The sequence below is a fragment of the Aristolochia californica genome, unplaced genomic scaffold, assembly GCF_029961685.1.
Source record: "Aristolochia californica isolate CCGP_79_NKW_82.1479 unplaced genomic scaffold, dmAriCali1.0.hap1 SCAF_4, whole genome shotgun sequence".
NCBI classification, from domain to species: Eukaryota; Viridiplantae; Streptophyta; class Magnoliopsida; order Piperales; family Aristolochiaceae; genus Aristolochia; species Aristolochia californica.
In genome coordinates this window covers 2,228,631-2,252,905 of record NW_027182103.1, presented here as the reverse complement: position 1 = coordinate 2,252,905, position 24,275 = coordinate 2,228,631, and the positions used below count along the sequence as shown (strand labels likewise).

The 24,275-nt window shown below is 38.6% G+C and overlaps 4 protein-coding genes across 8 annotated transcripts; 3 read left to right on the top strand and 1 right to left on the bottom strand.

The window, feature by feature from the left end:
* The first annotated feature begins 1,074 nt into the window (after positions 1-1,074).
* Positions 1,075-8,559, top strand: LOC137962808 (probable carboxylesterase 11). Its single transcript, XM_068809890.1, has 2 exons — positions 1,075-2,328; positions 7,660-8,559. The coding sequence occupies exons 1-2, from the start codon at positions 1,454-1,456 to the stop codon at positions 8,195-8,197; spliced, it is 1,413 nt and encodes a 470-aa protein (XP_068665991.1). The 5' UTR covers positions 1,075-1,453; the 3' UTR covers positions 8,198-8,559.
* An 864-nt stretch (positions 8,560-9,423) lies between these two features.
* LOC137962154 (GRAS family protein RAD1-like) lies at positions 9,424-11,278 on the top strand. The gene has a single exon (XM_068808884.1). It carries the CDS (start codon positions 9,424-9,426, stop codon positions 11,068-11,070), a length of 1,647 nt encoding a protein of 548 aa, XP_068664985.1. The 3' UTR covers positions 11,071-11,278.
* Positions 11,279-12,401: 1,123 nt separating this feature from the next.
* On the top strand, positions 12,402-15,012 carry LOC137963016 (nucleoside diphosphate kinase 2, chloroplastic-like). Of its 2 annotated transcripts, XM_068810194.1 has the most exons (8): positions 12,402-12,876; positions 12,997-13,053; positions 13,220-13,306; positions 13,485-13,565; positions 13,689-13,801; positions 13,927-13,976; positions 14,499-14,577; positions 14,823-15,012. In XM_068810194.1, exons 1-7 carry the CDS (start codon positions 12,643-12,645, stop codon positions 14,564-14,566), a joined length of 690 nt encoding a protein of 229 aa, XP_068666295.1. In that variant the 5' UTR covers positions 12,402-12,642; the 3' UTR covers positions 14,567-14,577; positions 14,823-15,012. The 2 variants fall into 2 exon arrangements, with proteins under 2 accessions (XP_068666295.1, XP_068666294.1); XM_068810193.1 differs by lacking the exon at positions 14,823-15,012 and having other exon boundaries at positions 14,499-14,797.
* Positions 15,013-17,624: 2,612 nt separating this feature from the next.
* Positions 17,625-24,186, bottom strand: LOC137963155 (uncharacterized). Of its 4 annotated transcripts, none has more exons than XM_068810326.1 (13): positions 24,011-24,186; positions 23,746-23,917; positions 23,521-23,649; positions 22,287-22,481; positions 22,066-22,113; positions 21,855-21,983; positions 21,452-21,579; positions 20,464-20,574; positions 19,455-19,563; positions 19,104-19,222; positions 18,860-19,013; positions 18,349-18,560; positions 17,625-17,915 (listed from the first exon to the last, which is right to left on the bottom strand). In XM_068810326.1, the coding sequence occupies exons 2-13, from the start codon at positions 23,857-23,859 to the stop codon at positions 17,903-17,905; spliced, it is 1,461 nt and encodes a 486-aa protein (XP_068666427.1). In that variant the 5' UTR covers positions 23,860-23,917; positions 24,011-24,186; the 3' UTR covers positions 17,625-17,902. The 4 variants fall into 4 exon arrangements, with proteins under 4 accessions (XP_068666427.1, XP_068666429.1, XP_068666428.1 ...); XM_068810328.1 differs by having other exon boundaries at positions 17,625-17,906; XM_068810327.1 differs by lacking the exon at positions 24,011-24,186 and having other exon boundaries at positions 23,746-23,994.
* Positions 24,187-24,275: the final 89 nt, after the last annotated feature.

Here is a 24,275-nt window from a genome sequence, read left to right as displayed (position 1 = left end):
TATTTTTTTTAAATAACAATAAATAATAAGGCCTTGTTTGTTCTCCTCTACCTCAAACCCATGAAGGTTTCCATAGTGCACCCTAACCTAAAGTGGTCAATCTTACAAAGATTGTGTCAAATGGGTATTCCATATATTGCATAATAATCATCCAAAGGCTCAGATCTTCCCAATGTTTGTTAGTGGGTCCCATCCTTAAGTGTGCCCCATGTCCCCCACATGGCACCTTCATATGTACATGTTACTTTGCTTAGAAAAGATTAAAGAAGATGTCTCCACCTTTGTCCTCAAGCACTTCCCTTTTTTTTATAATTAATTTCTTGTTTTTATAATGAAGGAAAATAGATGAAAAGAGCACAATTTTCTTATCATGAGAAGCATAAGATAGTCCCAACCTAAAGTTTAAATTTATATGTAAATTATTTTAATATTTAGGATTTTTAGATGATTTATAAAAATGTAATCTTTCTTGCAATATCTGTTAATGTATTTACCAAAACTAATTTAATTAATTTAGTATTTTATAGTGTAAATATGTTATTATTTATGAGTCGAGGAATATTCGACTTTGTTATATTATCAATTATAATTTTAATAAATTATCAATAAAAATGATGAAATATATCTTAAAGTTAAAATACATTTATTTATTTATAGAAGGCCTTATTTTATTTTTATTTATAATTAATTATTATTTTTATATAATACAAGTTTGATATTTATTTAATTTTTAATAACTTAAATATTTTAAATAATAAATATTAATAAAAACTACAATGACTGATATTTAAAAAGAACTTGATTTTTTTATAATTACTTAAAATAAATTAAATATATATCAAATTGAAAATTATTTTAAAATTATTTAAAAAATAAATAAAAGTCTCATTTACAGATTGGAGTAATGGGCACGAATTAATTTATATTTCCATTGTCGGTAAGTGGGACCCCCTGTCTTGCTTCTCAGGTTCCTCTCACAGTACCGCTCGTCCCACTATCTTGGCCAGGAATTAAGTATAAAAGCTGAACCGATGGACGTCACCAGTTGATCAGATTGTAGATTCCGTACATTTTTTTCATGTCTTCTCTGCTTCTTCCTCCTGTTTTTCCTTTTTTATTCAATAAAAAAGAAAAAAAATTAAACAAAGGAGAAAAAACCGATCCAAGAAGAGTTCAAGAATGTGCTGTTTACTGCTTTTCTAGAATCGTTTGATCATTACCCTCTCAATTCCCGCACGCCATTGAATTGAATCGGTCACTGCGGTCTGTTTCTTCTTCTTTTGCGGCATTCTTCAAACAGCTTACGGGCGGATTAAATCCTCAATTCAAATGCCCGTCAGGTGATTTTCCCACGAACTGGTTTTTATTTGTTTTGGTGTTCTTCTCTTTCTGGAGCGGAACGTGAGAAAGACGAGGTGGGTGTAGAGAGAGAGGGGGAGATCTAGAGAGAGAAATGCCTAGCGTCGCTGTAAAGCTGTACAGCGTGTTTTTCAAGTTTCTTCTTAAACATCGTCTCCAGAACCGAATCCAGGCGGACGAGAGCAATGGGGGAAGTCCCTTTGGTGTTACATCGCGGCCAGAGGAGTCGGTGGCGGCTGTTAACCCCTCTTTCACGGACGGTGTGGCCACCAAGGACATTCACATCGACCCTTTTACCTCCTTATCTGTGAGAATCTTCCTTCCTGATTCCGCCCTGGACCAGGTGCAGGATACCCAGTCGAAGGCCAAACCCCGAGTTACGTCGCGATCTCTTGATCATACTGCTCCCGTGGACGCCAATTCTAACAACCCAATTTCACGGCGCAATAGTCTGGGACCCACCGCTACCGCCCCGACGCAGAAGCCGACGTCGACCGCCGCGGGGGGCCAGACTCGTCGTAGTAGCTACGGTGCGATCACCGATGCGGACGCGCATAATTCGAAGCTGGACGGTGGCACCTATCTGGGTTACTCGCCCACTTCGGATAACACCCGGAAATTGCCGGTAATGTTGCAGTTCCACGGTGGGGGTTTTGTCGCGGGAAGCAATGATTCAGTAGCAAATGATTTCTTCTGTCGGAGAATTGCTAAGTTGTGCGACGTGATTGTACTTGCTGTGGGTTATAGGCTGGCACCTGAGAATAGGTACCCGGCTGCATTTGACGACGGGTTGAAGGTCTTGAATTGGCTGGGGAAGCAAGCGAATCTGGCCGAGTGTAGTAAGTCTATGGGTAATGTGCGTGGTCTGGCAGGGGACTTGCGGAGGTCGGACGTGCATCGCCATATTGCAGATACTTTTGGGGCCTCCATGGTTGAGCCATGGTTGGCTGCTCATGGAGATCCGTCCAGGTTAGTTATATCTCTTAACATCATCTCTCTCTTGTAAATTCTCAGCATTGTATATCCTTTTGGATTTTTGAATAGAAATTTGGACTGGTGGATGATAGTAATTGATTTTAATATAGTTTAAATCTAGTTGTAATAATTCATAATGTGTTTAATTCACAGTTTATGACAATAATTCAGCTTTTGTAGAATACACGTTGCCCAGTGCCTGTGTTTTGAACCGATGTATAGCTTGAGAGTAGCATCTATTTTCTTAAGCTCTTACTGATCTTTTCTACCATCTTCTGTATGCTTTTGGTTTCTTATGCATTATGGTTTAATTTTTTATGTTTGTGGACCCTAAAGTCAGGGTTTTCGGATTATGTTATCAACAATTCTTAAAGCAAATACAACAGTTGGTGACAGTAAAGGCCCAACTTAGAAGTATATCTGCCATCAAATTTAGTTTTGAATGACATGGATGGAAACATTGAAGAAATACTTGAAGAGCAGTGAGTAAAAAAAAATAGAGCCAATGCATGAGAGAGTGGAATAGAGAGGAAGGATTCATAAACAGAGATATGATAATACTGCTAATAGTGATGATTATTTTTATTTTTATTTTTGATTGTTGGTTACACCCTTTCCACCGAGTGAGAATTGAAACTGAGAACTCACACTACACACCCCTCCATGTGGCAATTAAGCAAAAGGCATAATCTTCATTAATGATTATTCTTTCATATTTGATTGAGTGTTTATTTTTTTGCTCCAATTTATAGAGTTTGCTGATACACAGTAGATGTGTATTTTAGAAGCATAGTTGGTGTATGTTGCTTTTTCTCTGTATTCTTCTTTCTTTCTTTTTATTTTTGAAGTGTTATTACTTTGACCTTTCTTAGGAAACAAAAAAGAAAAAATAATTGCAGCCTTTCTTGGTTGTTCTCAATTGAACAGGGTTATGGTTAGTCAAGATATTTGATGTTGGATGCTACTTTTATACATAACTAGGGAAAAATAAGTGTGAACTTTCTCTGGAGTTTTGCATCCTTATATGTGGTTTGACAATTAATTGTTAGGAAACATTAATAAGAATCAACCTCAAGATTTGTCTATTTCAAGGAGAGACTTGACAGACATGTTGATTGTTTTAGTTGAGGAACCAACTTCTAGGAAGTGCTTGTAGATTCCTTGAAATTTTCAAGTCCACTGTTTAGCAGGGTGGCTTGCTTCAGTTGGAAGCTTTTGGTTGATCCTTGTTAATCATGAGAGTAAAAACACTATGTCCGTATTTGGAAGAAGTGCTGCGAGAAGGGAACTCATGAGAAGCTTTTGTATGCTCACTGGAAGTACATGACAGTTAAGGCATCATTTTGAAGAAAGATTTTACAAACATCCACAACCATTGGATTGATGAAATTGAAGTTTTCTCAAATAAATAGAAATCTGTTAGGAGGAGGAACTAGAGATTTTTCCAGAAATGCAATCTATCTGGTCAATCAATGTTTTGAGGATTATTCCCGTGCGCTAGTGTGAGGGCTCTCAATGAGGTTGGTTAGGGACAGTTATTGATACTTTCTTGCAAAAAGAGTGGATGTCCTACACAGACATGAGAACCTGTTAGATAAAAGTCCTCCTTGGTTCATTATCTTTTTTGGTGCTCATATTTTAGTTTAGTTAGTGGTATTTGTGTCCCTCATTAGGTGTCATAGCTTTTCTGCATCCAATACTTCTCTTCTCTTGACATCTGACTGGATTCCACTATCTCTTTTCCTCATTACCAAAGACGTTTGGTTGGCAGAAACGTCTTGTTCATTAGGTGTCATAGCTTCCAGGTCCAAACTGCTTGGATTTGAGTCAACTTAAGTCGACAGTTATCCTTCTTTTCTTTTATACGATAGGTTATTGCATATTTGGATAATCTATAAAAGAATTTATCAAATAAATGACTCTCTTTCTATCTCTAATTAATGAGGACAACGTAGGATAGCTGAAATGTCTAAAACTTTTATGCTTCCAGGCAAGTCTTTAGTCATTTGATATCTGCATGAGGCAACTGTAGGTTGCTGACTTCACCATGCACAATAAGCAAATTGAGTTTTGTAGTTGATTTGCTTGTCTAGTTTGGTGTTTGTCTTGTTGGAAAAGATCTTCCTTGGCAGGAAATCTAACTGGAAATACTTTTGAAAAGTTTGCACTCACTATGGGGCTTCTGCTGTTTTTCTGAACTTGATGAAGTTTGTCTTCAGGTACTGGTTGCTTGATGTGGCATCTTTGTCTTTTCTCATGTGGTTTCTTCTAAGAAACATCGGGTTGAGGGTGCTCATATCCCTTCATTTTTGAATTTTTCCCCCCAAACTAAATAAGAAATGAACTTCTGACATAAAATGGAAAAAATTCTTGATAAAGAGCAATTTTGTCTCATCGAGTTGATGGTGCTTATTTGGTCTCTGTTTTGTATACAAAAATTCTTGATTTTTATCCAGTTTATAAATTTTTGTTCAGATTAATTGTATGTAGGAAAAGATGGTACACAAAATAAAGAGCAATATTGCTTTGATGCCTGAAAAGTTTCATTTGGATAACATAAATACTTTTCTAAACCTAATTTGAGAGTATTTACTTATCATTTTTCTCTAATAAAGCTCATATTTTGGGAGTGAGACTGTATGTTGACTTGGGAAAAGGATAAGAAGAAATCCGAAGTGGATATGTGAGGCCAACGGAACTTTACGTTGTCCTGTACTTTTTACTTTTTTACTTGAGTGCCTGTTCTTTTTCTCCCTCATGTACTATTTCTCTTTTACAAAAAAACTGCCATTGTCTTGAATTTCAGTGTCTTCAACTTTTCCATTAACTTCCTGCCAGCTGAACCATTAGAACCATTCTTTGACCACCATGATGAGAGTGACTTTGTAAATTCTTTTTCATGTAACCGGGCTTTTTTTGAACCTGAATTGGAGGAGGACCCCAAGAACGAAATGGCTTTCAATTATAATTGGTGAATGATCAGAAACAGGTCTGGCCAAAACTCTACCTGCAGGAAGAGAACTGAGCCAGTCCTGAAAATCTAGGAATCTGTCTAGCTTACATAGGACTGGTTTCCTTCGACCATTTGACTGTGTGAATGATGTGCCAGGTAGAGGTATCTCAATCAGGCTGAGATCGTCAATAAGATCAGAAAATTGTCTCATGGTGAGAAACCTGATCTGAGCTGCTGGATTTCTCACTTTCAGAGCAAGTGGTGTTGAAGGCCACCCCAATTAACTATGGAGAGGACTATCTCGCTATAGTAGGTGAGAATTCTGCCAGGAAATCAGACCTCTGTGCTGGTCTATGCGGTCTGTAAACGGAGGCTACTAACTGCGTGAATCTATCTGAATGTGAGATGAATTTGATTGCTTCTGTAAAATTGGCATGTACGAGTTGATTTTCTCCAACTGAGTTGAGTCTCATATCACCAAAATGCCTCTGGCAGACCTTGCGTCTGGAGCAATCCATTTGGGATTCCCTTTCTACTTTTGTTTCTTGAAGTAGAGCCACTGCCCTCTTGAGATTTCTCTAATAACGGTATGCTTTCTTGCTGACCCAAGGCCCCAGACACTCCAAGAAATGAAATTCATGAGTTATAGCTGCTGCACAGGCCATAAATGTGCTGGAGAGGGACCGAAAGTGTGTCTTTGTTCTTGATTGCATTTGACACCATAAGATGATGCATATTCCAATAACCTGCAATGGATAAATGATCCTATTCTTTGGTCCACAGCATACTCGCTACTAATGGGAAGAGCCAAGGTGTGACTGGCTTCAGCAGGCTCACCCCCATTACCAATCCCCAATATGTTGGGATCATCTGAAAGTTTTGTGGAATTGTTGCGCCATCAGCAAGGTTGACTGAGTCTTCTATCTCTGCCTAGATGCCAAGGGGATGAGGGATTGAGTTGAGTGGAGGGAGCTGGTGATTCTTCATGTACAATAGTGTTCAATTTATGGAGGTGGGTGATGCAGAGGGATTGGGTTTGAGGAGGGAGCTGGTGATCCTCCATGTAAGATCCTGCTCGATTTATGGAGTTTGGTAAGTTAGACAATTCTCTGGTTCTCTTGTGCTTAGGTGATCCGGATTGCTGTTCTCTGATGGCTTGCTGGACAAGCAGACACCCGAGAGGCCAGATCTGGTGACGATAGATCCTATCCTTGAGGAAGAGAAGTTGAAGGCTCTGGGGTGGGCTGTATCATAGCTTTTGGGCCACATTCTGAAATAGGAGCCGGTCGGGCTGCATAATGAGCAGTGGCTTGAGTTCAAAACCAGAGGATGAGCCAAGAACATTCTGCTGTGTATCACTGGGCCGAGATAAAAGAAGACTCCATTTTTCGCCTTTCTGTTTTCACAGCATGTCTGAAAAGAATTTTGACTGAATAAAAAGGCAGGGATTTGGCTCATATTTTCCTTTTGGCAATAATGAAAATCGTATACTTCAAGTGGATTTTTTTCTTTTTTTCTTTATTAGAACTTGCTTATTTATTTTTTGAGAAAGAAAAAATAAATAATCAAGTTCTACAATAAAGAAAAAAAAATCCACTTGAAGTATACAATTTTCATTATTGCCAAAAGGATGTTCATGGGGAATATCTTTTTTTCATTTGAAGATGTCTTGAATGTCTTGAAATTGTTTATTTATTTGAATGCCTAAAAATAAATAAGCAAGTTCTAATAAAGAAAAAAAAATCCACTTGAAGTATACAATTTTCATTATTGCCAAAAGGATGTTCATGGGGAATATCTTTTTTTCATTTGAAGATGTCTTGAATGTCTTGAAATTGTTTATTTATTTGAATGCCTAGAAATTTGTAACAATAAGAAAATAATTTACAAAGAATGTACTGAATTCAGCTCTGTAAATGGAAAGAGCCAATATTATAAAGAAATAGAAGGGGACAAAGACTAGCTATCTTCACTTCCGTGTTGGCATGTCAATCCTCATGTGAGTTAGCACTTCTAGGTGTACTCTATTTTCACGTGAAGGGTGGATTACTATTTTAATTTGAGTTTGAGATCATTCTGTTCATTTTTATTTATGACTGTGACTTTCTTGAAGCAAATTTATTACACATGTAGTGAGTATTTCTAAAGCAAGTTTCTCAAATTCAAAACAGCCACCTCAATTTGGACTGATCTCCCGACCTAGATCACTTGATGTTTGATGGTCTGTGGAATTTGTAAGAGATATCTGACTAATGAAAACTGCCATGAGTTTGGAAAAACAGATGCAACCTTGGGGGAACCAAGATGGTCTATGAATCGGGTTCTTTGAATATCCTTAGATGTATCTAACTAAAAATTTTAAAATATTGCAGGTGTGTTCTTCTTGGAGTGAGCTGTGGGGCTAATATTGCGGACTACGTTGCTAGGAAGGCAGTTGAGGCCGGAAAGCTTCTTGAGCCCGTTAAAGTTGTAGCACAGGTCTTAATGTACCCTTTCTTCATTGGAAGTGTCCCAACTCATTCGGAAATTAAGCTAGCAAACTCATACTTCTATGACAAGGCAATGTGCATTCTTGCATGGAAACTATTTTTGGCCGAGGAAGAGTTCAGTCTTGACCATCCTGCTGCAAACCCTCTTTTACCTGAAAGAGAACCAATGTTGAAACATATGCCACCAACTCTTACGGTGGTAGCTGAGCATGATTGGATGAGGGACCGTGCAATCGCCTATGCAGCAGAACTTCGAAAGGTGAATGTGGATGCCCCGGTCCTAGAGTACAAGGATGCAGTTCATGAATTTGCTACGCTAGACATGCTCCTCAAAACCCCACAGGCCCAAGCTTGTGCAGAGGACATAGCAATATGGGTCAAGAAATATATCTCCATTCGGGGCCACGAGTTCTCCTACTAGATGTTTAGATAGTGGAATCTGCGGCTTCTTCTTGAATTATGATTTACATCTCTGAGGGAAAGCATCGCTCAGCTAATCAGCTAGTTTTGTGAGGTGTGCTTGTGCCAATCCGGGTCTTACAGCCAGGTGTTCATCATTTTTAAGTTTCAATTCATTCCATGTACTCTTTTCTGTATGATATAGTCAAGAGAGTAGGGTTCAACTGAATCAGATGCATTTCCTTTCTTTGAGGATGTTGCCATTTTTTTGTACCCTTTTTCTTTTGTAAGATAAATTTCTTTCAAGGAATACAGTTTCATTCTGTCCTGTATTTCTCTTTACAGCAGAATTCTGTTTCAGAGAAACCTCATAAAGTCCAACAATATCAGTACAAGAACAAAAGAGAAATGGTAGATGCTGTTGAGTGGACCCCTAGTATATGCTCATGGTGACCATCGAAAGGTGTCTTGGTATATTCAATATTCCATGAAGTACGATGCTGGACGTGGACACTAGTAAGGGATACCATGAATATTAGACGATTCGGCATTCTTGGCTTCATAGAAGAAAATGTCTAGTTTGGCTGCCAGCGCAGAATTTTTCTGTAATATTCCTTTCAGACACAGGGACTTTGTCTACAAGCCCCTCTCTGTGCAGTCCAGCGGCTGCTGATCCCCAATGATCCATGCGTCGGGTCAGACTCTCTTTCTATTTGCATCTACCTGCTTCAATTCCGAATCGTCCTGTAACCCTGTTAGATACACCCAAATATTTGTACATAACAATGTAAAATCTTACCAGTTAGAATTCTTATCCAGAGTTAAAAAAAAAAAAAAAAAACAGAAGCTAGGCAACACAAGTCATGTCAAATTAGAGAGAAGACACAGAAACGGCATAGTAGAAGGTTTTTCTCTACTTTAAACCAAGCTTCTTTTTTCACATATTATAAAAGTGACAAAGTGACCGCCTTTGTTGGTCAAGGGAATGGAAAACGGGAAGAGTAAGACAATCATGTAGGTTCCAATTTTCATGGAATTGTTTGTGGGTGATTCTCATTCTAGCTCCTCCAGGTTGTGGTTGCCATCCATGGAGACAGCGCATTTAAATTCTTTATATGTCTCTTTCAGCTGCGGAGCCTGGTTTTTAATAATCTGCAGCCTGCTCTAGAACTCAACGCCATTGTTTGAGGTAAATGAAAGAGACATTTTATAGAGATTCTTTTGGTGTTTATAAAGTCTGTCTCATGCATGGGAGAAGGGGTCTTTGGAGCTCAGTTGAAAATCTTTGAAAAAGAACATAAGACAGTTCTGAATCCTGGGATGGCTCCTGACCTCTGCGTGCAACATAAGATCTACAATGAAGAGGAAAGTTTTGAGAGTGATGAAATGGGGAGTGGCCTTGAACTCGGTTTGTCAGATATGGCTCGCTATCCTCACCCATTTCTACCCATTTGGGAGAGCTATGCCCCTGCCTGGTGGTCATCCTCCTTGGGCGGCCCCTCCCCCACGAAGAGGCTGCGGCGGACTCCATCTGTGGAAGAAGCTATTGGAAGCTATGAGAGTAGTTTTTACAGTGGAGGAAGCAGTCACAGCAGTAGTTGCTCCGGAGGCAGCTCCAAACAGTTCAATTGTTTGCCTCGGCTCCAGTTTCGGGATCACATATGGACTTACTCGCAGAGGTTCCTGGCGGCTGAGGCCGTGGAAGAGGCGGCGCAGTCCACTGGGGGGGTGGGGGGGAATGGAAGTGAAGAAGAAGAGAATGGTGCTGATGGGATGAGATTGGTGCAGTTACTCATAGCTTGTGCAGAGGCCGTCGCCTGCCGGGACAGGTCTCAGGCCTCGGTTCTTCTGTCTGAGCTACGAGCAAATGCCTTGGTGTTTGGCACTTCGTTCCAACGAGTTGCTTCTTGCTTTGTGCAGGGGCTTGCTGACCGGTTGGCCCTTCTTCAGCCGTTGGGAGCCGTCGGCGTTATGGCACCAGCCACCGGAGGTGTGAGTACAGAAATGAAAGAAGAGGCCTTGTGCCTTGTCTATGAGGTATGCCCACACATCCAGTTCGGCCACTTTGTGGCCAACGCTTCAATTTTGGAAGCCTTTGAGGGAGAAAATTCGGTTCATGTGGTGGACTTGGGCATGACCCTTGGCCTTCCACATGGCCACCAGTGGCGAGCGCTTCTCAAGAGCCTTGCCACTCGCGCTGGCAATCCGCCACAGCGTGTCCGCATTACCGGCGTCGGCCCGTCAGATGACCACCTCCAGGCCATTGGCCACGAGCTTGAGGCCTATGCAGAAGGCCTTGGCATTCACCTTGAGTTCTCAGCTGTTAAAAGCTGCTTAGAAAACCTGAAACCTGAGAACATCAAGGTTGTTGAAGGGGAGGTCCTCGTTGTTAATAGCATGCTTCAGCTGCATTGTGTTGTCAAAGAGAGTCGTGGGGCATTGAACTCAGTCTTACAGATAATTCATGAGCTCTCCCCCAAGATCCTAGTCTTGGTTGAGCAAGACTCTGGCCATAATGGCCCTTTCTTTCTAGGGAGGTTCATGGAAGCTCTCCATTACTACTCTGCAATCTTTGATTCACTTGATGCAATGTTGCCAAAGTATGACACAAGAAGAGCCAAGATAGAGCAGTTCTACTTCGCCGAAGAGATAAAAAACATCGTGAGCTGCGAGGGCCCTGCGAGGGTCGAACGGCATGAGAGGGTGGATCAGTGGAGGAGGAGGATGAGCAGGGCTGGGTTTCAACCTGCACCCATAAAGATGATAGCTCAGGCCAAGCAATGGTTGACAAAGGTTAAAGTATGTGAAGGCTATACAATTGCAGAAGAGAAAGGTTGCTTGGTTCTTGGGTGGAAATCAAAGCCCATTGTGGCTGCTTCTTGCTGGAAATGCTAGATCAAGTTCAACCAGCTCATACTCCCTGTGTAATCCTGAATGTGTGAGACAACTACCTAATCTTATGACATTTTCACTGATCTGGGGAAGCTTGAGTTTGGTAATTGTACAAAGAAAGATTTGAGTGCTAATGAGTCCAATTACTGCTATTACCATCAGCAGATGCTGAGTGGCCTGAAATAAAGGACCTGTGTGACTGTTCCTGTGCCTTGACTGTTCTTCAATAGGACTCTCTGTCATTTTGAGTAGGCAGTTCTTGTGCCTTGAACAGATGAAATAAAGTTTCCCTTAGTTTTGTGTGCTTATCCGTCTATGTAAATGCAAATTCTTTAATTGATTCACTAGCAATCTTGCTCATCAAAATTCTTATAGAATAGTTACATTTCCTAACCTCATGGACCCAGGCATCTAAAGAACAAATCCTTACACTTCTGTCTGTCAGCCAAACAATGCTGTCACCATCTCCTTACTTACATACTGTAATTGGGACAACCGTTTATTTAGTAAATTTGGCCTTGTCCTTAACTCTGCAAATTCTGTGTGTCCTCGTATAATGTTTAATCTTGCAGTCCAATGCACCAAGGCTTGCTTCTGATCACAACGAAGGAGAAGTTTTAATATGATTTCAGTGTTTTAATATAACTTCTCACTTTCAGCAAACATTTTTCTTTTCTGTTTCCTCGTTCGTATCAAGATCCATGGACGCCAACAAGATGGTTCTCTTCATTGTTTTCTTTATTTAATCAGGAGGTTTTAAATTGAAGTTGTTGCAGGTTTCTTCTTGGATCTATTTCTCAGTATTATGAAATGCTTATTAGTTGGTAGGCTCAGGCCTTTCACATAAAGCAAATCATATTTAATCATCCTTAGTTGATCTTGGGGAACGTTTCTTTAAATCACTCGTTAAGATCAAGATTGGTAATGAAATTGACAGCTGATACTAGTCTCCATGATACCCTTTTTTTCTGTTTTTTTTCTTCGAGGTTCTAAATGGTTATGGGAAAGCATTTCGTTTTTGGCAAACCAGTGTAATGGGTTGCAACTCCCTCCTAAGGAGATTCTGATATAAGATCTACAATTAGAAAACCTCCCAACCCAACGAGACCATTGAACTGCAACTCGAGTCTCATGAAAGCTGTCTGAGATGAACTGTTAGGAAGTTTTTTGAATGTATGACCATAATTTCTTAGTTAAATGATGAACTATTGCAAGGGTTTATGTTAATCCACCTTGATGCAAAATAAATATATCATACATCGCATCGGATGGTTCCAATACTGTGCCCGGTACTGATATGGGCATATCCATTCCTGGTCCGTGATGTAAAGGTAAAAACTGAAGCCGACCTTGTTGGGAAGATCAAGTGGGCGCCTCTCCTAATCTTTGTCAAATTGTCAGCGCCCGTCAATTTGTTCAAGTTAGACAGACTGGAATCTCTGGATTACGTGATTTACTGTGTCCAAGCTCCCACTCCCTTCTGCTCTCTGTAATTTCAACCAAGTGACGAAAATGATTTCGGCGAAGGAGCTTTCATCTTCCTGGTAGTGGGAGAGGAGGGGGAGAGCAGCAAGAATGGAAACACTAGTCGTTTATGGGAGAAGTCCCTGTATTTCCAATAAACTCTTCTCCGGAGTAGCAAGCAATGGCAGTTCATCCTACGCTCAAACTCTTTGCCTCGGCACCCAACATCTCTCAGCCTTCAACCCGTCTTCCCTTCGCTGCTTTTCTCCTCCACTGTACCGTGTTAAGTTCCGCCACAGTAGTAACAAGCCCCATATCTTCCTTCCTCACCTTGTCGCTTCCATGGTTGTCGCTACTTCTTTCTCCCCATTCTTGTTTTTCAACTTTATTCGCACAATTAACATGGGAACTTCTTCATTTATTCCTCCTGATGATAAATCGTTTTCTGTTTCTATTTGAGTGCAGGAAACAGTTGAGGAGACGTACATTATGATAAAGCCCGACGGCGTTCGACGTGGGCTGGTGAGAATTTTGTTGATTTCTCCTTTCTTCTAGTCTGGTTGTTCGAATTATTTCTGAAGGAGATAAGGGATTTAGGCTTTGAGTCTTGGCGGAAGAGCTACTGGTGAGAAGCCTGTCTGGGAATTTAAGATTCTCTCTTTGTTCCAACTGGGTGGGTTTATTGTAGGTCGGTGAAGTCATTTCTCGTTTCGAGAAGAAGGGATTTCTATTGAAAGGTTTGAAGCTGTTCCAGTGCCCGAAAGAACTGGCTGAGGTTTGTGGATACCCTTTTCTTTCTGTTATTATATCCCATTTCAAGAACTTATTCTGTTATTGTCGCCAGTGTTTATATTTTGAATTTGGTGCTGTTAAACAAAAGGAAACAGCACATTTTTTTTCTTCATTTTGGCTTCTTGTTGATTAACCTTCCTGTTTGCATTTGACCATTATAGGAGCATTACAAGGATCTTAAGTCAAAACCTTTCTTCCCCAAATTGATAGATTACATCACTTCTGGTCCAGTTGTATGCATGGTAAATTTCCTTTAGTTCTGTTTGTTCTTTTGTTTATCAATTCTGTATTCAAGAAGAGATTTAGTTGTTACTTCATCTGTTGCCCCTTTTTTATTTCCTTTTTTTTCTTTTCTACTAATGAAGGTCTGGGAGGGTGTTGGCGTGGTTGCTTCAGCACGTAAAATCATAGGTTTTACAAATCCTCTTCAAGCTAAACCTGGAACCATTCGAGGAGATTTAGCTGTTCAAACAGGAAGGTGGGATAACACTAGGCCTGGTTGTTTGTTTTTCTCATTCAAATTAAAGGGGTTTGGATGCTTTGCTATGTTATTTATCTATTCTTTCTAAAAGAATATTGAGAGTTTAGATAAACATTTTGCAGAAATGTTGTTCATGGAAGTGATAGCCCTGAGAACGGCCAGCGTGAAATAGGTAAGTCAATACCAGTTGAAATAAATGTATTTGCTGCTTTCCTTGTGATATCTTTACCCTATTTAAACATCTATCCTGACACAAGGTGCCCTGGAATGTACTCCATGTGAAGGAATGTACTTGCTGCTCTCACTTTTGAATGCTTATATTTTCTGCAGAAACATCTCAGAGGCTGTTGTTGATTATTCTGTTTTCAATCCGTTGTTTGTTTAGCCAAACTCATATTGTTGGAACAAGGCTCTGATTAGAAAATAATAATAATTTCATCCACAAGCCACTATCTCTATTCTCTCTGAGCCTGGTTGGTTCAATTTGTTTGACTTCTTAAGACCAGCAACAGTTGGGAGTTGGGACTAATATCTCTCAGGACCTTCGGTTCTTCCATGGCCTTTGCTAGTTTGACACTACTACTAAAAGGGAAAACAAGCTGTTCCTATATCAACTCTGCAAGTGTAACCTTATATTTACTTTCACCCTATATTTCTAGAAGCTAATGGCAGATCTGTTGTTCCTCTTTTGCAGCCCTCTGGTTCAAAGAAGGTGAAGAGTGCCAGTGGACACCGACCATTGGGCCTTGGTTGAGAGAGTGATCTTCATCAAGGTATGCATCAAGTAATGCTCATGTGAAGAAAGCCATCAAGATTTTTTGTTCTATGGGTAGGCCATTTTTCTGATTGGACTGGTACAAATGTGGTGAAATGATGTTGGTCATCTCCAAACTTATGTACAAGCAGGATTATTTTATTTGAGAGAATAAATGAGTCAAAATTTTGAACTTCACACATTTAAAAAAAGAAAAAAATGACTGGAACTCCATGGATCTAATGCTTTCTGTCTGAACCCCAGGATCCCACCTTTTATATTAATCAAGAGAACAACCTTCCTCAGAGTAGAAAGGTATAAACTGATGCCGGATTTCAGTTTTTTTAGGCAATTCATCATCCTGTGGTTTTCTTTTCCATATGTTGGAATATTGTGTTTACTGTCCTGATGTTCCCAAAATTGACTTGTTTAAATATTCAAATCAGAGCTTCCTGTTGAGTTCTTCATGTTTGATCTTATCTGTACCTGCTCATCTGTGTCTGTACATAAAATCAGCAATAGTAAGGATGATTTTGGCATTCTTCAGCCTTGAATATCAGTCCCAGTACTTCTCCAATTTATAGGTTGCCATTTATATGGGAAATTAAAAGGGTGTCTGCAAATTAAATGGCCTTTGAGTGTTGATGATCATCTAACTGGTCTCATATTTAGAGCCAACGATATGGCTGGGTTTAAGACAACTGATTAGAAGTTTGTAAGGATTTCTAAATTGAACAAAAATGTCTGTACTAGGAACTGAGGATGGAAACCGTTTTGTTTTGAATTTCAACCCCGTCCCAAGTTTAAACCTATGGTGTGATGGCATTTCAAACTCCATTCATACTCTTTTCTAAAATGCTCTATCCTGGACTTTTTTTCTTTTATTTCATTGATATCCTAAATATATTTTACAGTTTATTTTTTTCTTCTCAGTATGTTGTCATTTCTTATACAAGTTACAGTATACAGCTTAGCTTGCAAACTTAGGTGATTCTTAAATACCTCACTTTATCTTTAATTTCCTGTTTTGGGTTTTGAAAACTCAATATATGCAACATAACACTCAGCTAAGGTTGAGTTTTTGGGGGGTCAGCTCAAGAAGAGGGATAAACCAAGCAAAACCAAAGCCATAGCCGGGAAAAGAAAAAGAAACATAAGAGATCACCAGAATGAATCAACTAAAAGCAATACTGCCAAACCCATAATCTCATTAAACAGGGAAGCCACAAGAATGGACAGCTAACAGAAAACTGCCAGTGCTCCTCCCATGAACACTCTTATTAGCACAACAAAAACAACCCAATGTTGGAATACTGTACTAAAACAACAGAGAGACAAGAGAGAACACCACAGACATCATCAATGCAACCAAAGGAGCGGCAAGGCCGATGGCAGAGCCGTGATCATGGCCAGAGTGTGGAGAAGGACCGGGGGCATCATGAGCCATCACAGACATGGCCATGAAGGCTAGCCCTGAGACCATGGGTATAACCAGAGATAGAGAAGCTGAAGCCATTGCCATCAGGTAGTTGATAAGGAAGAGGAAGAAGAGAAGGTGTCACAGAGGCTGAACACACCACCTTCTCCTTTACCTTCTCCACTGTATCTAATCTGTCTCAGTCCTCAGTTTATATATAGGCAAGAATGAGTTGAGGGCGGTTTCCACCACTGCCGCCCAACTGGCATTTTGACAAACAGAAGATAGGACAGCTACTATTATAAGGCATAAAGTACATGGTCAATGGAAGGTTGGAAACTTCGTGGCTTCTCATACAAAGAAATGTACCAGTAAATAGGCTTATCTGGTGATGCATGATGCTGAGAAACTCAAACCAGTTTTTCCCCACATCAATTATTATACCCTTTCAATATAAAAGTAAGAGCCACTGGCATAATGGCTTATAAAAATGAGATTGCACCCAGAAAGAAAACCAATTTCATGCAATGACAAACACAAACACTGGAGCTTTCAGAGAAACAGTCTTCGAATTATCATAATTGAAGACACTTGTGATTTTGATGGCTCAGTCAGTGACATCTCACCAAACTTATTTGGCCCTGTTGTAGCAATCAATACTAGGGTCACTCAAATCTCTCATTTAAGGTTTGTGAGGGAGGCCGAAACTGTCTTACAGGATGAGCTTTACATTTTAACTAAAATACTGATTGAGAAAGGTGAGGATTTAAGACTAAGAAATCGCCGGCCACGGCCAATTTTCTCGAAAATCAACTTGGGAATGTCGACTGTAGCTGAAGAAAGTAAGAAGAGAGCCATTTTCCTATCGGGGACGGCTCTTATCAAATTTCCTATCAGGATTTGAATGCGTGTTCTGTAATGGGTTTTTCCGTAATGGAAATCCATATTGACAGAGAATCATTTACAGCAGAAAATCACAGGATCTGATAAACAAATACACCCCATGAAGCATTCGAATGAGTCTCTTCTGCATTCTTTTTTCTGGGCATTACCTTATCAATCTGCTACAGTTATGGAACAGATCGAACGTATGATTTGAGGAATTTTTTTTTAAACAATGAAATGAAACTAGATTTTTGGCTATCAAGAAATCATGAATCCTCTTAAAAAATTTAAGGATACCTTCAATCAATAAAATAAGATTACTGCGTAGCATGTCAAAGATGTGTACTATCATTAATTGTACTACTGATTACAAATCCTAAGTACTATTGATTGTACTAATACAATCATTGACAGCTTGTAATAATATAACAATCTGACAATTATTGGTTTAGATTGAAGTGCACACATCTTTCTCATTCAAAAAAAAAATGATTAATTAATTATAGATATTGAGGTTGACTCAATCAATATAATTAACCAGGTGTTATGTAAAAGGTGACTGGGTCTGATTCAATCCGAATCAACTTGGTGGTATAATCACTTCAACTGTTATCATCATAAGAATAATAAATATTTTTTAAAAATGATTTGGGGTGAACTCCTTCGATTTGGGGACCAAATCAATTTGTAAGTTAACAAACTTGATTTGGTCAATTGGGGTTTAACTAAGACTTAAGAGGAGGCTAGAATTTATGCTCCAATAGTTCAACTAGCTGGTCTGGTACAGTTTGATAAAACTAGGTAGAAACATTATATAAACAGAAAAGACAATATATGTGCTACCTGAAATGCACTAAAACTGATATTTAACATAAGGGAAAAAATGCAGCAGATTGATCAGAAAAGGAGGAGACAGAAAACATAAATAGCCGAATGAATACAAAATACTGGCGATTCCTGAGCTATACATCCAGTTGAGTTCTGTACACCAGTCAACTCTGTTAAAGATTGTCATGGCTTCCATTGTTTCACTTGTATAACCTCACCTGCAAAAGCTATTCTTAACTCTTTGAGCATCCAACGAGTAAAAAGAATATGACAATTACAGTAAGAGATATTTCTTTTAAATGTTTCAATACCCAATGTAAATAAACGCTGTAATTTTTTAATATCGATTAGATAAGCACATACTAGCGATACCCTGGGAGACTTGAATCCAAGATCTCATACTGGAAACCCCAAGACATCTAAATCTAACTTCAGAATCAAACATGGGATATATACTTTTGTTATGTATTCTTAATGATAGACAGCATCAAGTTTTGGCCTGAACACCATTACCAGCTATATACACAAGTTTATGAGTACTACTGTTGTAAGCAATTAGAACTAGTTATAGCAAATAAAATATTTTGCATGGTCTTGCTGTAACGTGTGATTTGAGAATGTAAAAAGAAAAACAGAGAATTAAATATAAAATATGATCACCTCCGGGAAGTTCGCCTAGGCGAGTGGTACCACCTAGGTAACCTCCTTTGACTACTTCGATTGTTATCTTTTAGCCTCCCAGCAGCAAGTAAAGCTTCTTCTGCGAAGGGTCTCCATTGTTCTGCACACGAGTAGTTGATCCCAAGCCCAACACTAAGTCCTCTCAAGAGTTGCACAGTGCGGAGGACACAAAATAGCTCCTCTGGAAAACTCTGAGGAAACAAGAACACCAATGGCTTAGGAAGTAGCTTAGAACCACAAAAAAATAAAAACACATGACTCCACCCTGCTTATGAAGGAGGGTTCAGAGAGATAGAGCATATCATCATTCTGTAATGTAAATCACACTCTTGAGTAGAACATGGGAACTGCAGAACACTCTCGAGTTTAGGTGCATCTAGTGTAAAAAAAAGACCCACAGACTAACATGAACTAGTACTAACAGCCCCAACCATTAGACCATCTATCTTTGTGATAAAATTTAGCAATATCAGGTATCTCTAATAAGTACCTGAACAGATATTTTCTTTATAGAAGATTCTTCTGAGAATGGTGACACCACAGTGACACCAGGAGGAAGCTTGGTATCAAACATTGCCTGAGCCAATTTCAGCATCTCCTGCTGTTGATTTCCACATCTACTCAACGTTTCTATGCCAAGCTCCCTAGAGGTTTGAGAAGGATCAACAACTTCTCAAGATAAGAATTTAGATCATTAATTTCATATGGTAAAATAAACAAGAAACAAGTTGTACCTGTAGCTCTTTTCAATCCTCAATGGATCATTATCTGCAATTGCTAGAATAAGATCAGCACATCCAAGCCTTAAATTGTCTGGGAGATGTTTCACTTGCCCATAATCTAGCAAGGCAACCTGAAATAAAATATAATTATTTTGTCACAAAAACATGGGGAAAAATCTTTATCTCTACTCAACTTTATTGTGAAGAATTAGAATAAATAAAGTTAATCCATCATCTTTACATTGATGTAACTAAAATGATTTTTTTTCTTTGGTGAGATAATAATGACTAATTAAGATGTCAAAATAATAACATGAACTTTGAAATACGACATATTTTGTGCTGGAACTTTGGTTCACTTGCCTCCGAGTTCTTACAGATCAGAATGTTTCCAGGATGAGGGTCTGCATGGAAGAATCCACTCTTCAAGATCATTTGACCATATGCCAGTGTCAAACTCCTTAAAATGCTCCTACATTTACTCAAGGAAATTCGAGAAGAAGATTGAGGATAGCTTCTTCAAAAAGATTATTTGTCTAGGAACAAGATAATTCAAAGTCATGGTGTAACATGATAGGGTGATTAGAATTAGTCTTGGAAGATTATCATATCGAAAGAAACAGAAAAGAAAGAAAAATGTAATAAAGGCAACTAATAGACTGGGGGGATAAAAATCAAGCAGACTACACAAGTATTGTATGAAGGAACACGAAGAGATCCTTTGCTGACACAAGATTATGTGAGTGCTTTGGATGGAAAGAGTAAACACCTGTACCGTTTGATGGCCTGAAGAAACGTTTAGAAAGAGTAGTTTCTTAGAGGATGGAAGGAAAGAAACTGACACATATATTCACCCAGCAGAAACGAAAATTATGTGCAGATGAATGCAAAATGGACTTTACAAGTGGTTGATTCTTATCAGTGGATCGACTTACAAATAAAGTATGTATACTACGTAATCATAAAAATATATTTGTTCTAGAGTAAAAATAGCAAAAGTCAATTTCTAGTACTCTTGAAAACTTGATTTAACAAAAGACATGGCCGACAACAGAAGGACATCACAGTATAGTGAAAGAAAAAATACACCAACAAACAGCAAATGTGTATGAATTGGAGGCAACTGACCGGGGAAATGTAATACCTATTGAGCTTCGTCTGAAATAGAGTAGTTTAAACAACAAAAACAAAAAGAAACCACGGGGAAAGAAAAAAGAGAAGAATTTTCCTAAGATGAGGGATCTGTTCGATAGATGACAGTGACCAGCATAAAGTAGATGATACACAGGAGAGGTTTGGAAAAATGTAAAAGGAACAAACATTTAAAAGGGGAAAGAGACTGTAATTTCTCTAGGATAATCAAAGGGCTTACTGCTTTGCCAGTGCTGCCATCTTACCACCAGGATTTATGCCTCTTTTAGCCATTTCATTGCCAAGATTCAGAATTGGAGTCCCCTCTATGAAGTCCATCACCAAAACCCTCCTAAGAATGAACAAAAGTTAAATTGTTCATGTAAAGGCACAAAAAAACCTTCGGAAATTACTCAACAAAAAATATTTCCAAGTAGAAGAAAATAAGGCATGTCTTTTGAGTCTAATTACTGGGCTTAAACCACTGCCACAGGAATTACTAAACTATTAACAAACAAGACTACAATAATTTCCCAAGATTATATATTTTTGTACATAACACGTGAAACAGGTTACCCACATCAACTACAGCAGGAACCTCACATCAACTAGTCTTACAATATAAATTCACAGCATTCATCCTGAACTCTATTCTTAAGCAGACTCAATGTTGTGAATGCTGCCACCGATATTTGCATCTAAGGTGAAGGCTAATGTTGCCACTCTCCTATGGAACCAGTGGCTGGTCGTTTCAGTTCAAACCCCTTGAACAACCAGTTAAACTGGTATAGTGTCATAACAATAGTAACAATAAAATCTATTTATATTTTAAATATTAAATCAATAACCATTTTCTAGTTCACACTATGATAAAAGATCAAATGTGGCAGGATTGGTTCAAACTCTTATTTAAACTTGATTAGTTTGGGGCAAGCACTAGTTCCACTTTGAATGTTGGTAATTTGACACACATGGTTAACCAAATTGGTTCAACCTGCTAAACTGGCCTTCTTTGGAAAGATATGGTGTCATATAATTTAAGAACCGGAAAGGGCAACAGTTCTAGTTCAATGCAGCTGAACTCACTGATCATTTTTTTTTTATTTTTCTTTTTATTTTTTGAAATTGTCAGGGTCAATCCTTACAATGTTACTATGTTATCAGACTATATTATCCAGTGTTTTCAGAAAGGCTCAAAACCACCAAATCAGAGTATCTGCAAACTATACCTTGTTACCAAGTTAGGAATCACTCGTGGTACCAAAACTGGAAGCCCTTTTTTATTGTTAGCAATAAAAAATTGTTGGATCCTTTTCATAGCTTCAGCCTCTCGTATGAAATCAAATTCATATCCCACCTAGGAACAGCAAACATATTAAAACATTGATATTAGCACTTGCATCTTTATAGAAAGTTCCTAAGAAAATGAGCATGTGATTGTTGACAATCAAGAAGATCTGGATGAACAAGAGATTCAATTATTGGATGAATGATAGGCACTCATTTTTAAAACTTCTATATATCAATGATTTTTTAAAAATGTGAGAAATCCTCTATAGTTACTTCAGTAACGCCTAGATACCTACCTAGAACAAACATCCAACACAGATGAAATTACATGAGCTGGTGTACCTGCTTCTCAATTTCTTTGGTGACTGATAGCAGATCAAATTTGATGTCTGTGTTTTGCAGAAATAATGCAAAAGCTTGCAAATTATGGATGTCTATCATCGTTAACTCCTGAACTCCGGGATGTTGCACCTAGACAAGAAAAGGAAAAATGGAAAAGAACAAGATATAAGAGTATCCAAGCAAAAAAGAGAAATTTCAAAATTTACCTTACCTTGACAGCTACATCACTTGCACCACCTATGATTCTGGCTCTGTGAACCTGAACACAGGCATAAAAGCAAAGTTGAGTCTCTCCAAAAACTAGTTATCTTCTATTAGGTTATTTAAGGACTTGGTCAACAAATAGTAAGTATCAATAACATGAAAGACAGTTGATTTCGTTGTTTCACTGAACTACTTAAAATGGCAATTAAGATGTCCCAAGAGGGAAACCTGAGCAATCGATGCAGAACCAACAGGATCCGGATCAAAATTTTCAAACAGTTCACCAACATTTCGACCCAGCTCCTGCTTCAGCACAACCTGGACCAATTCCAACGACGTTGTTGGGGCTTTATCACACAATGTAACAAGCCTTCTCACCCATGCAGCAGGGGCCAGATCAGGCTTTCCAATTAGTTGAGCAGCCTGTTTCAGAATTCAGCATTCCAGATTGTCTAAGGCACAATAAAATAAATAATAGAAAAGGAGGAATATAAATCTCTGCCTCAACCATTGTTTTGACAACTATGATATTGAGCGTACCAAACAAGCATTAAAAAAGTCATCAAGATTGAGAATATATATCTTGAAACTATCTTTACCACAACAGCAAACCCCAGACATGGTAATATGATTGACACCAAGAAACTTACTATGTCACAACACCGCCCCTTCACCTTAAGAACGACATTTGACGAAAATATTAACTCCCATGAAGCAAAGATTGGTGATATTTTGCTATTTCTATACATTACATTTTCCAGAGAAGTCACTCCTGCCAAGCAAGAATCAATGTAGCAGATGTCGTGCATTTCCAATCACATCATCGAAAATGGAAATTCTCATTAGATGAATCAATACAAGCCATAGGATTATCATGACAATGAAACGATCAGATCAGCTTCCAAAATCCCTACATATCCAGATAATAAATGAATTTTGGCTGACATAAGATCAAAGTGTCATAGAATAAACAGAGGAATTATCCAAACAATTTGAGTGAAAACAATAGATAAATTATGTATATGGCCCAAAGAACCGAGGAATCATCCAATTTTGTGATAGATCGCTGCCTTCAAACCAACCCACTTGTCTCCAGAAAACACTGGAATAAAGCTTTTAGCATCTTAGTAGCAAGTTGGAAACTAACTAAAAAAAAAAAAAAAAAACTGAAAATAAAGCAAACAAATGCAAATTTTATACTTGGCATGATGAAATTAGCACGTAATTCAACAACAATTACTCAGACAAAACAATAAAGTGAGCAAGAAAATTTTGGACGCAATAAGAACACAGAAAAAAAATAGTACCTCATAAAATGAACAAGAAAATGAAAGATTTCATTAGAACCGCAATTCACATGAGAAAACCAAGAATTTGAATCCAGGTCATTAAAGTCGAAGCATATTTTTTATGAAGATTTTAAGAAACAAATACATGGAATTGAAGAGAAGTCATTCAATACCTTGAGAAAAAAACCACCAAGCTCAAAGCACAATGAGTATATCTTCTCCGCAGCAAGCTCATGCTGAGCTTCCCACATTGCTTCCTGCTTTTCCGCATCTTTCATAAATTTGACTCGAAACTGACAAATCTATCGAAAACCCAATATCAACAAAGGGCCATCAGTCGAGCATCACAGACAAACAGCTGAAAATATCCAAATGAATTAGAAAAGAACTTAACGCACCTTGTACCTGGTATATATGTCCACGGCTCGTACCCAAAACTGAAACGACCGCTGCCATGGTCTGAATCTATTAGAAAGCTTTTCATTGAAGTCCTGGAGTTGAAGCATAGGCATTTTCACCGAAATTCACAGTACCAGGAGACTCTCAAGTTCCACCTCCCCAAGGGTTTCTCTGCATACACAGTGGCTTATATGTGGTTGAGAATCCGTGAACGGATTTATAAGATTCAGGAACCAAAGAACAGGAGCGGTACAAGATAAGCACCTTTCAAATCTTCCCATCAGAGGCATGCTCCGGCTTATCCGCCTTCTTTGTAACACATCAACTGGTAAGTTTCTGAATTCCACGCTTGCAAATTACGTTCCACGAACTCTTTAAAGCTTCTACCCCTTTTTGATCCTTTGTCATTGGCCTCTCCATTGGCATGCAGGGTGGCGTTGGTCCACGAACTAAAAGTAAAAGGGAGGAGCCCCTCGTCCTCTGTTTTTTGTTTTAAACAAAACTTCTAGTTCTCGTAGAATATTCATAC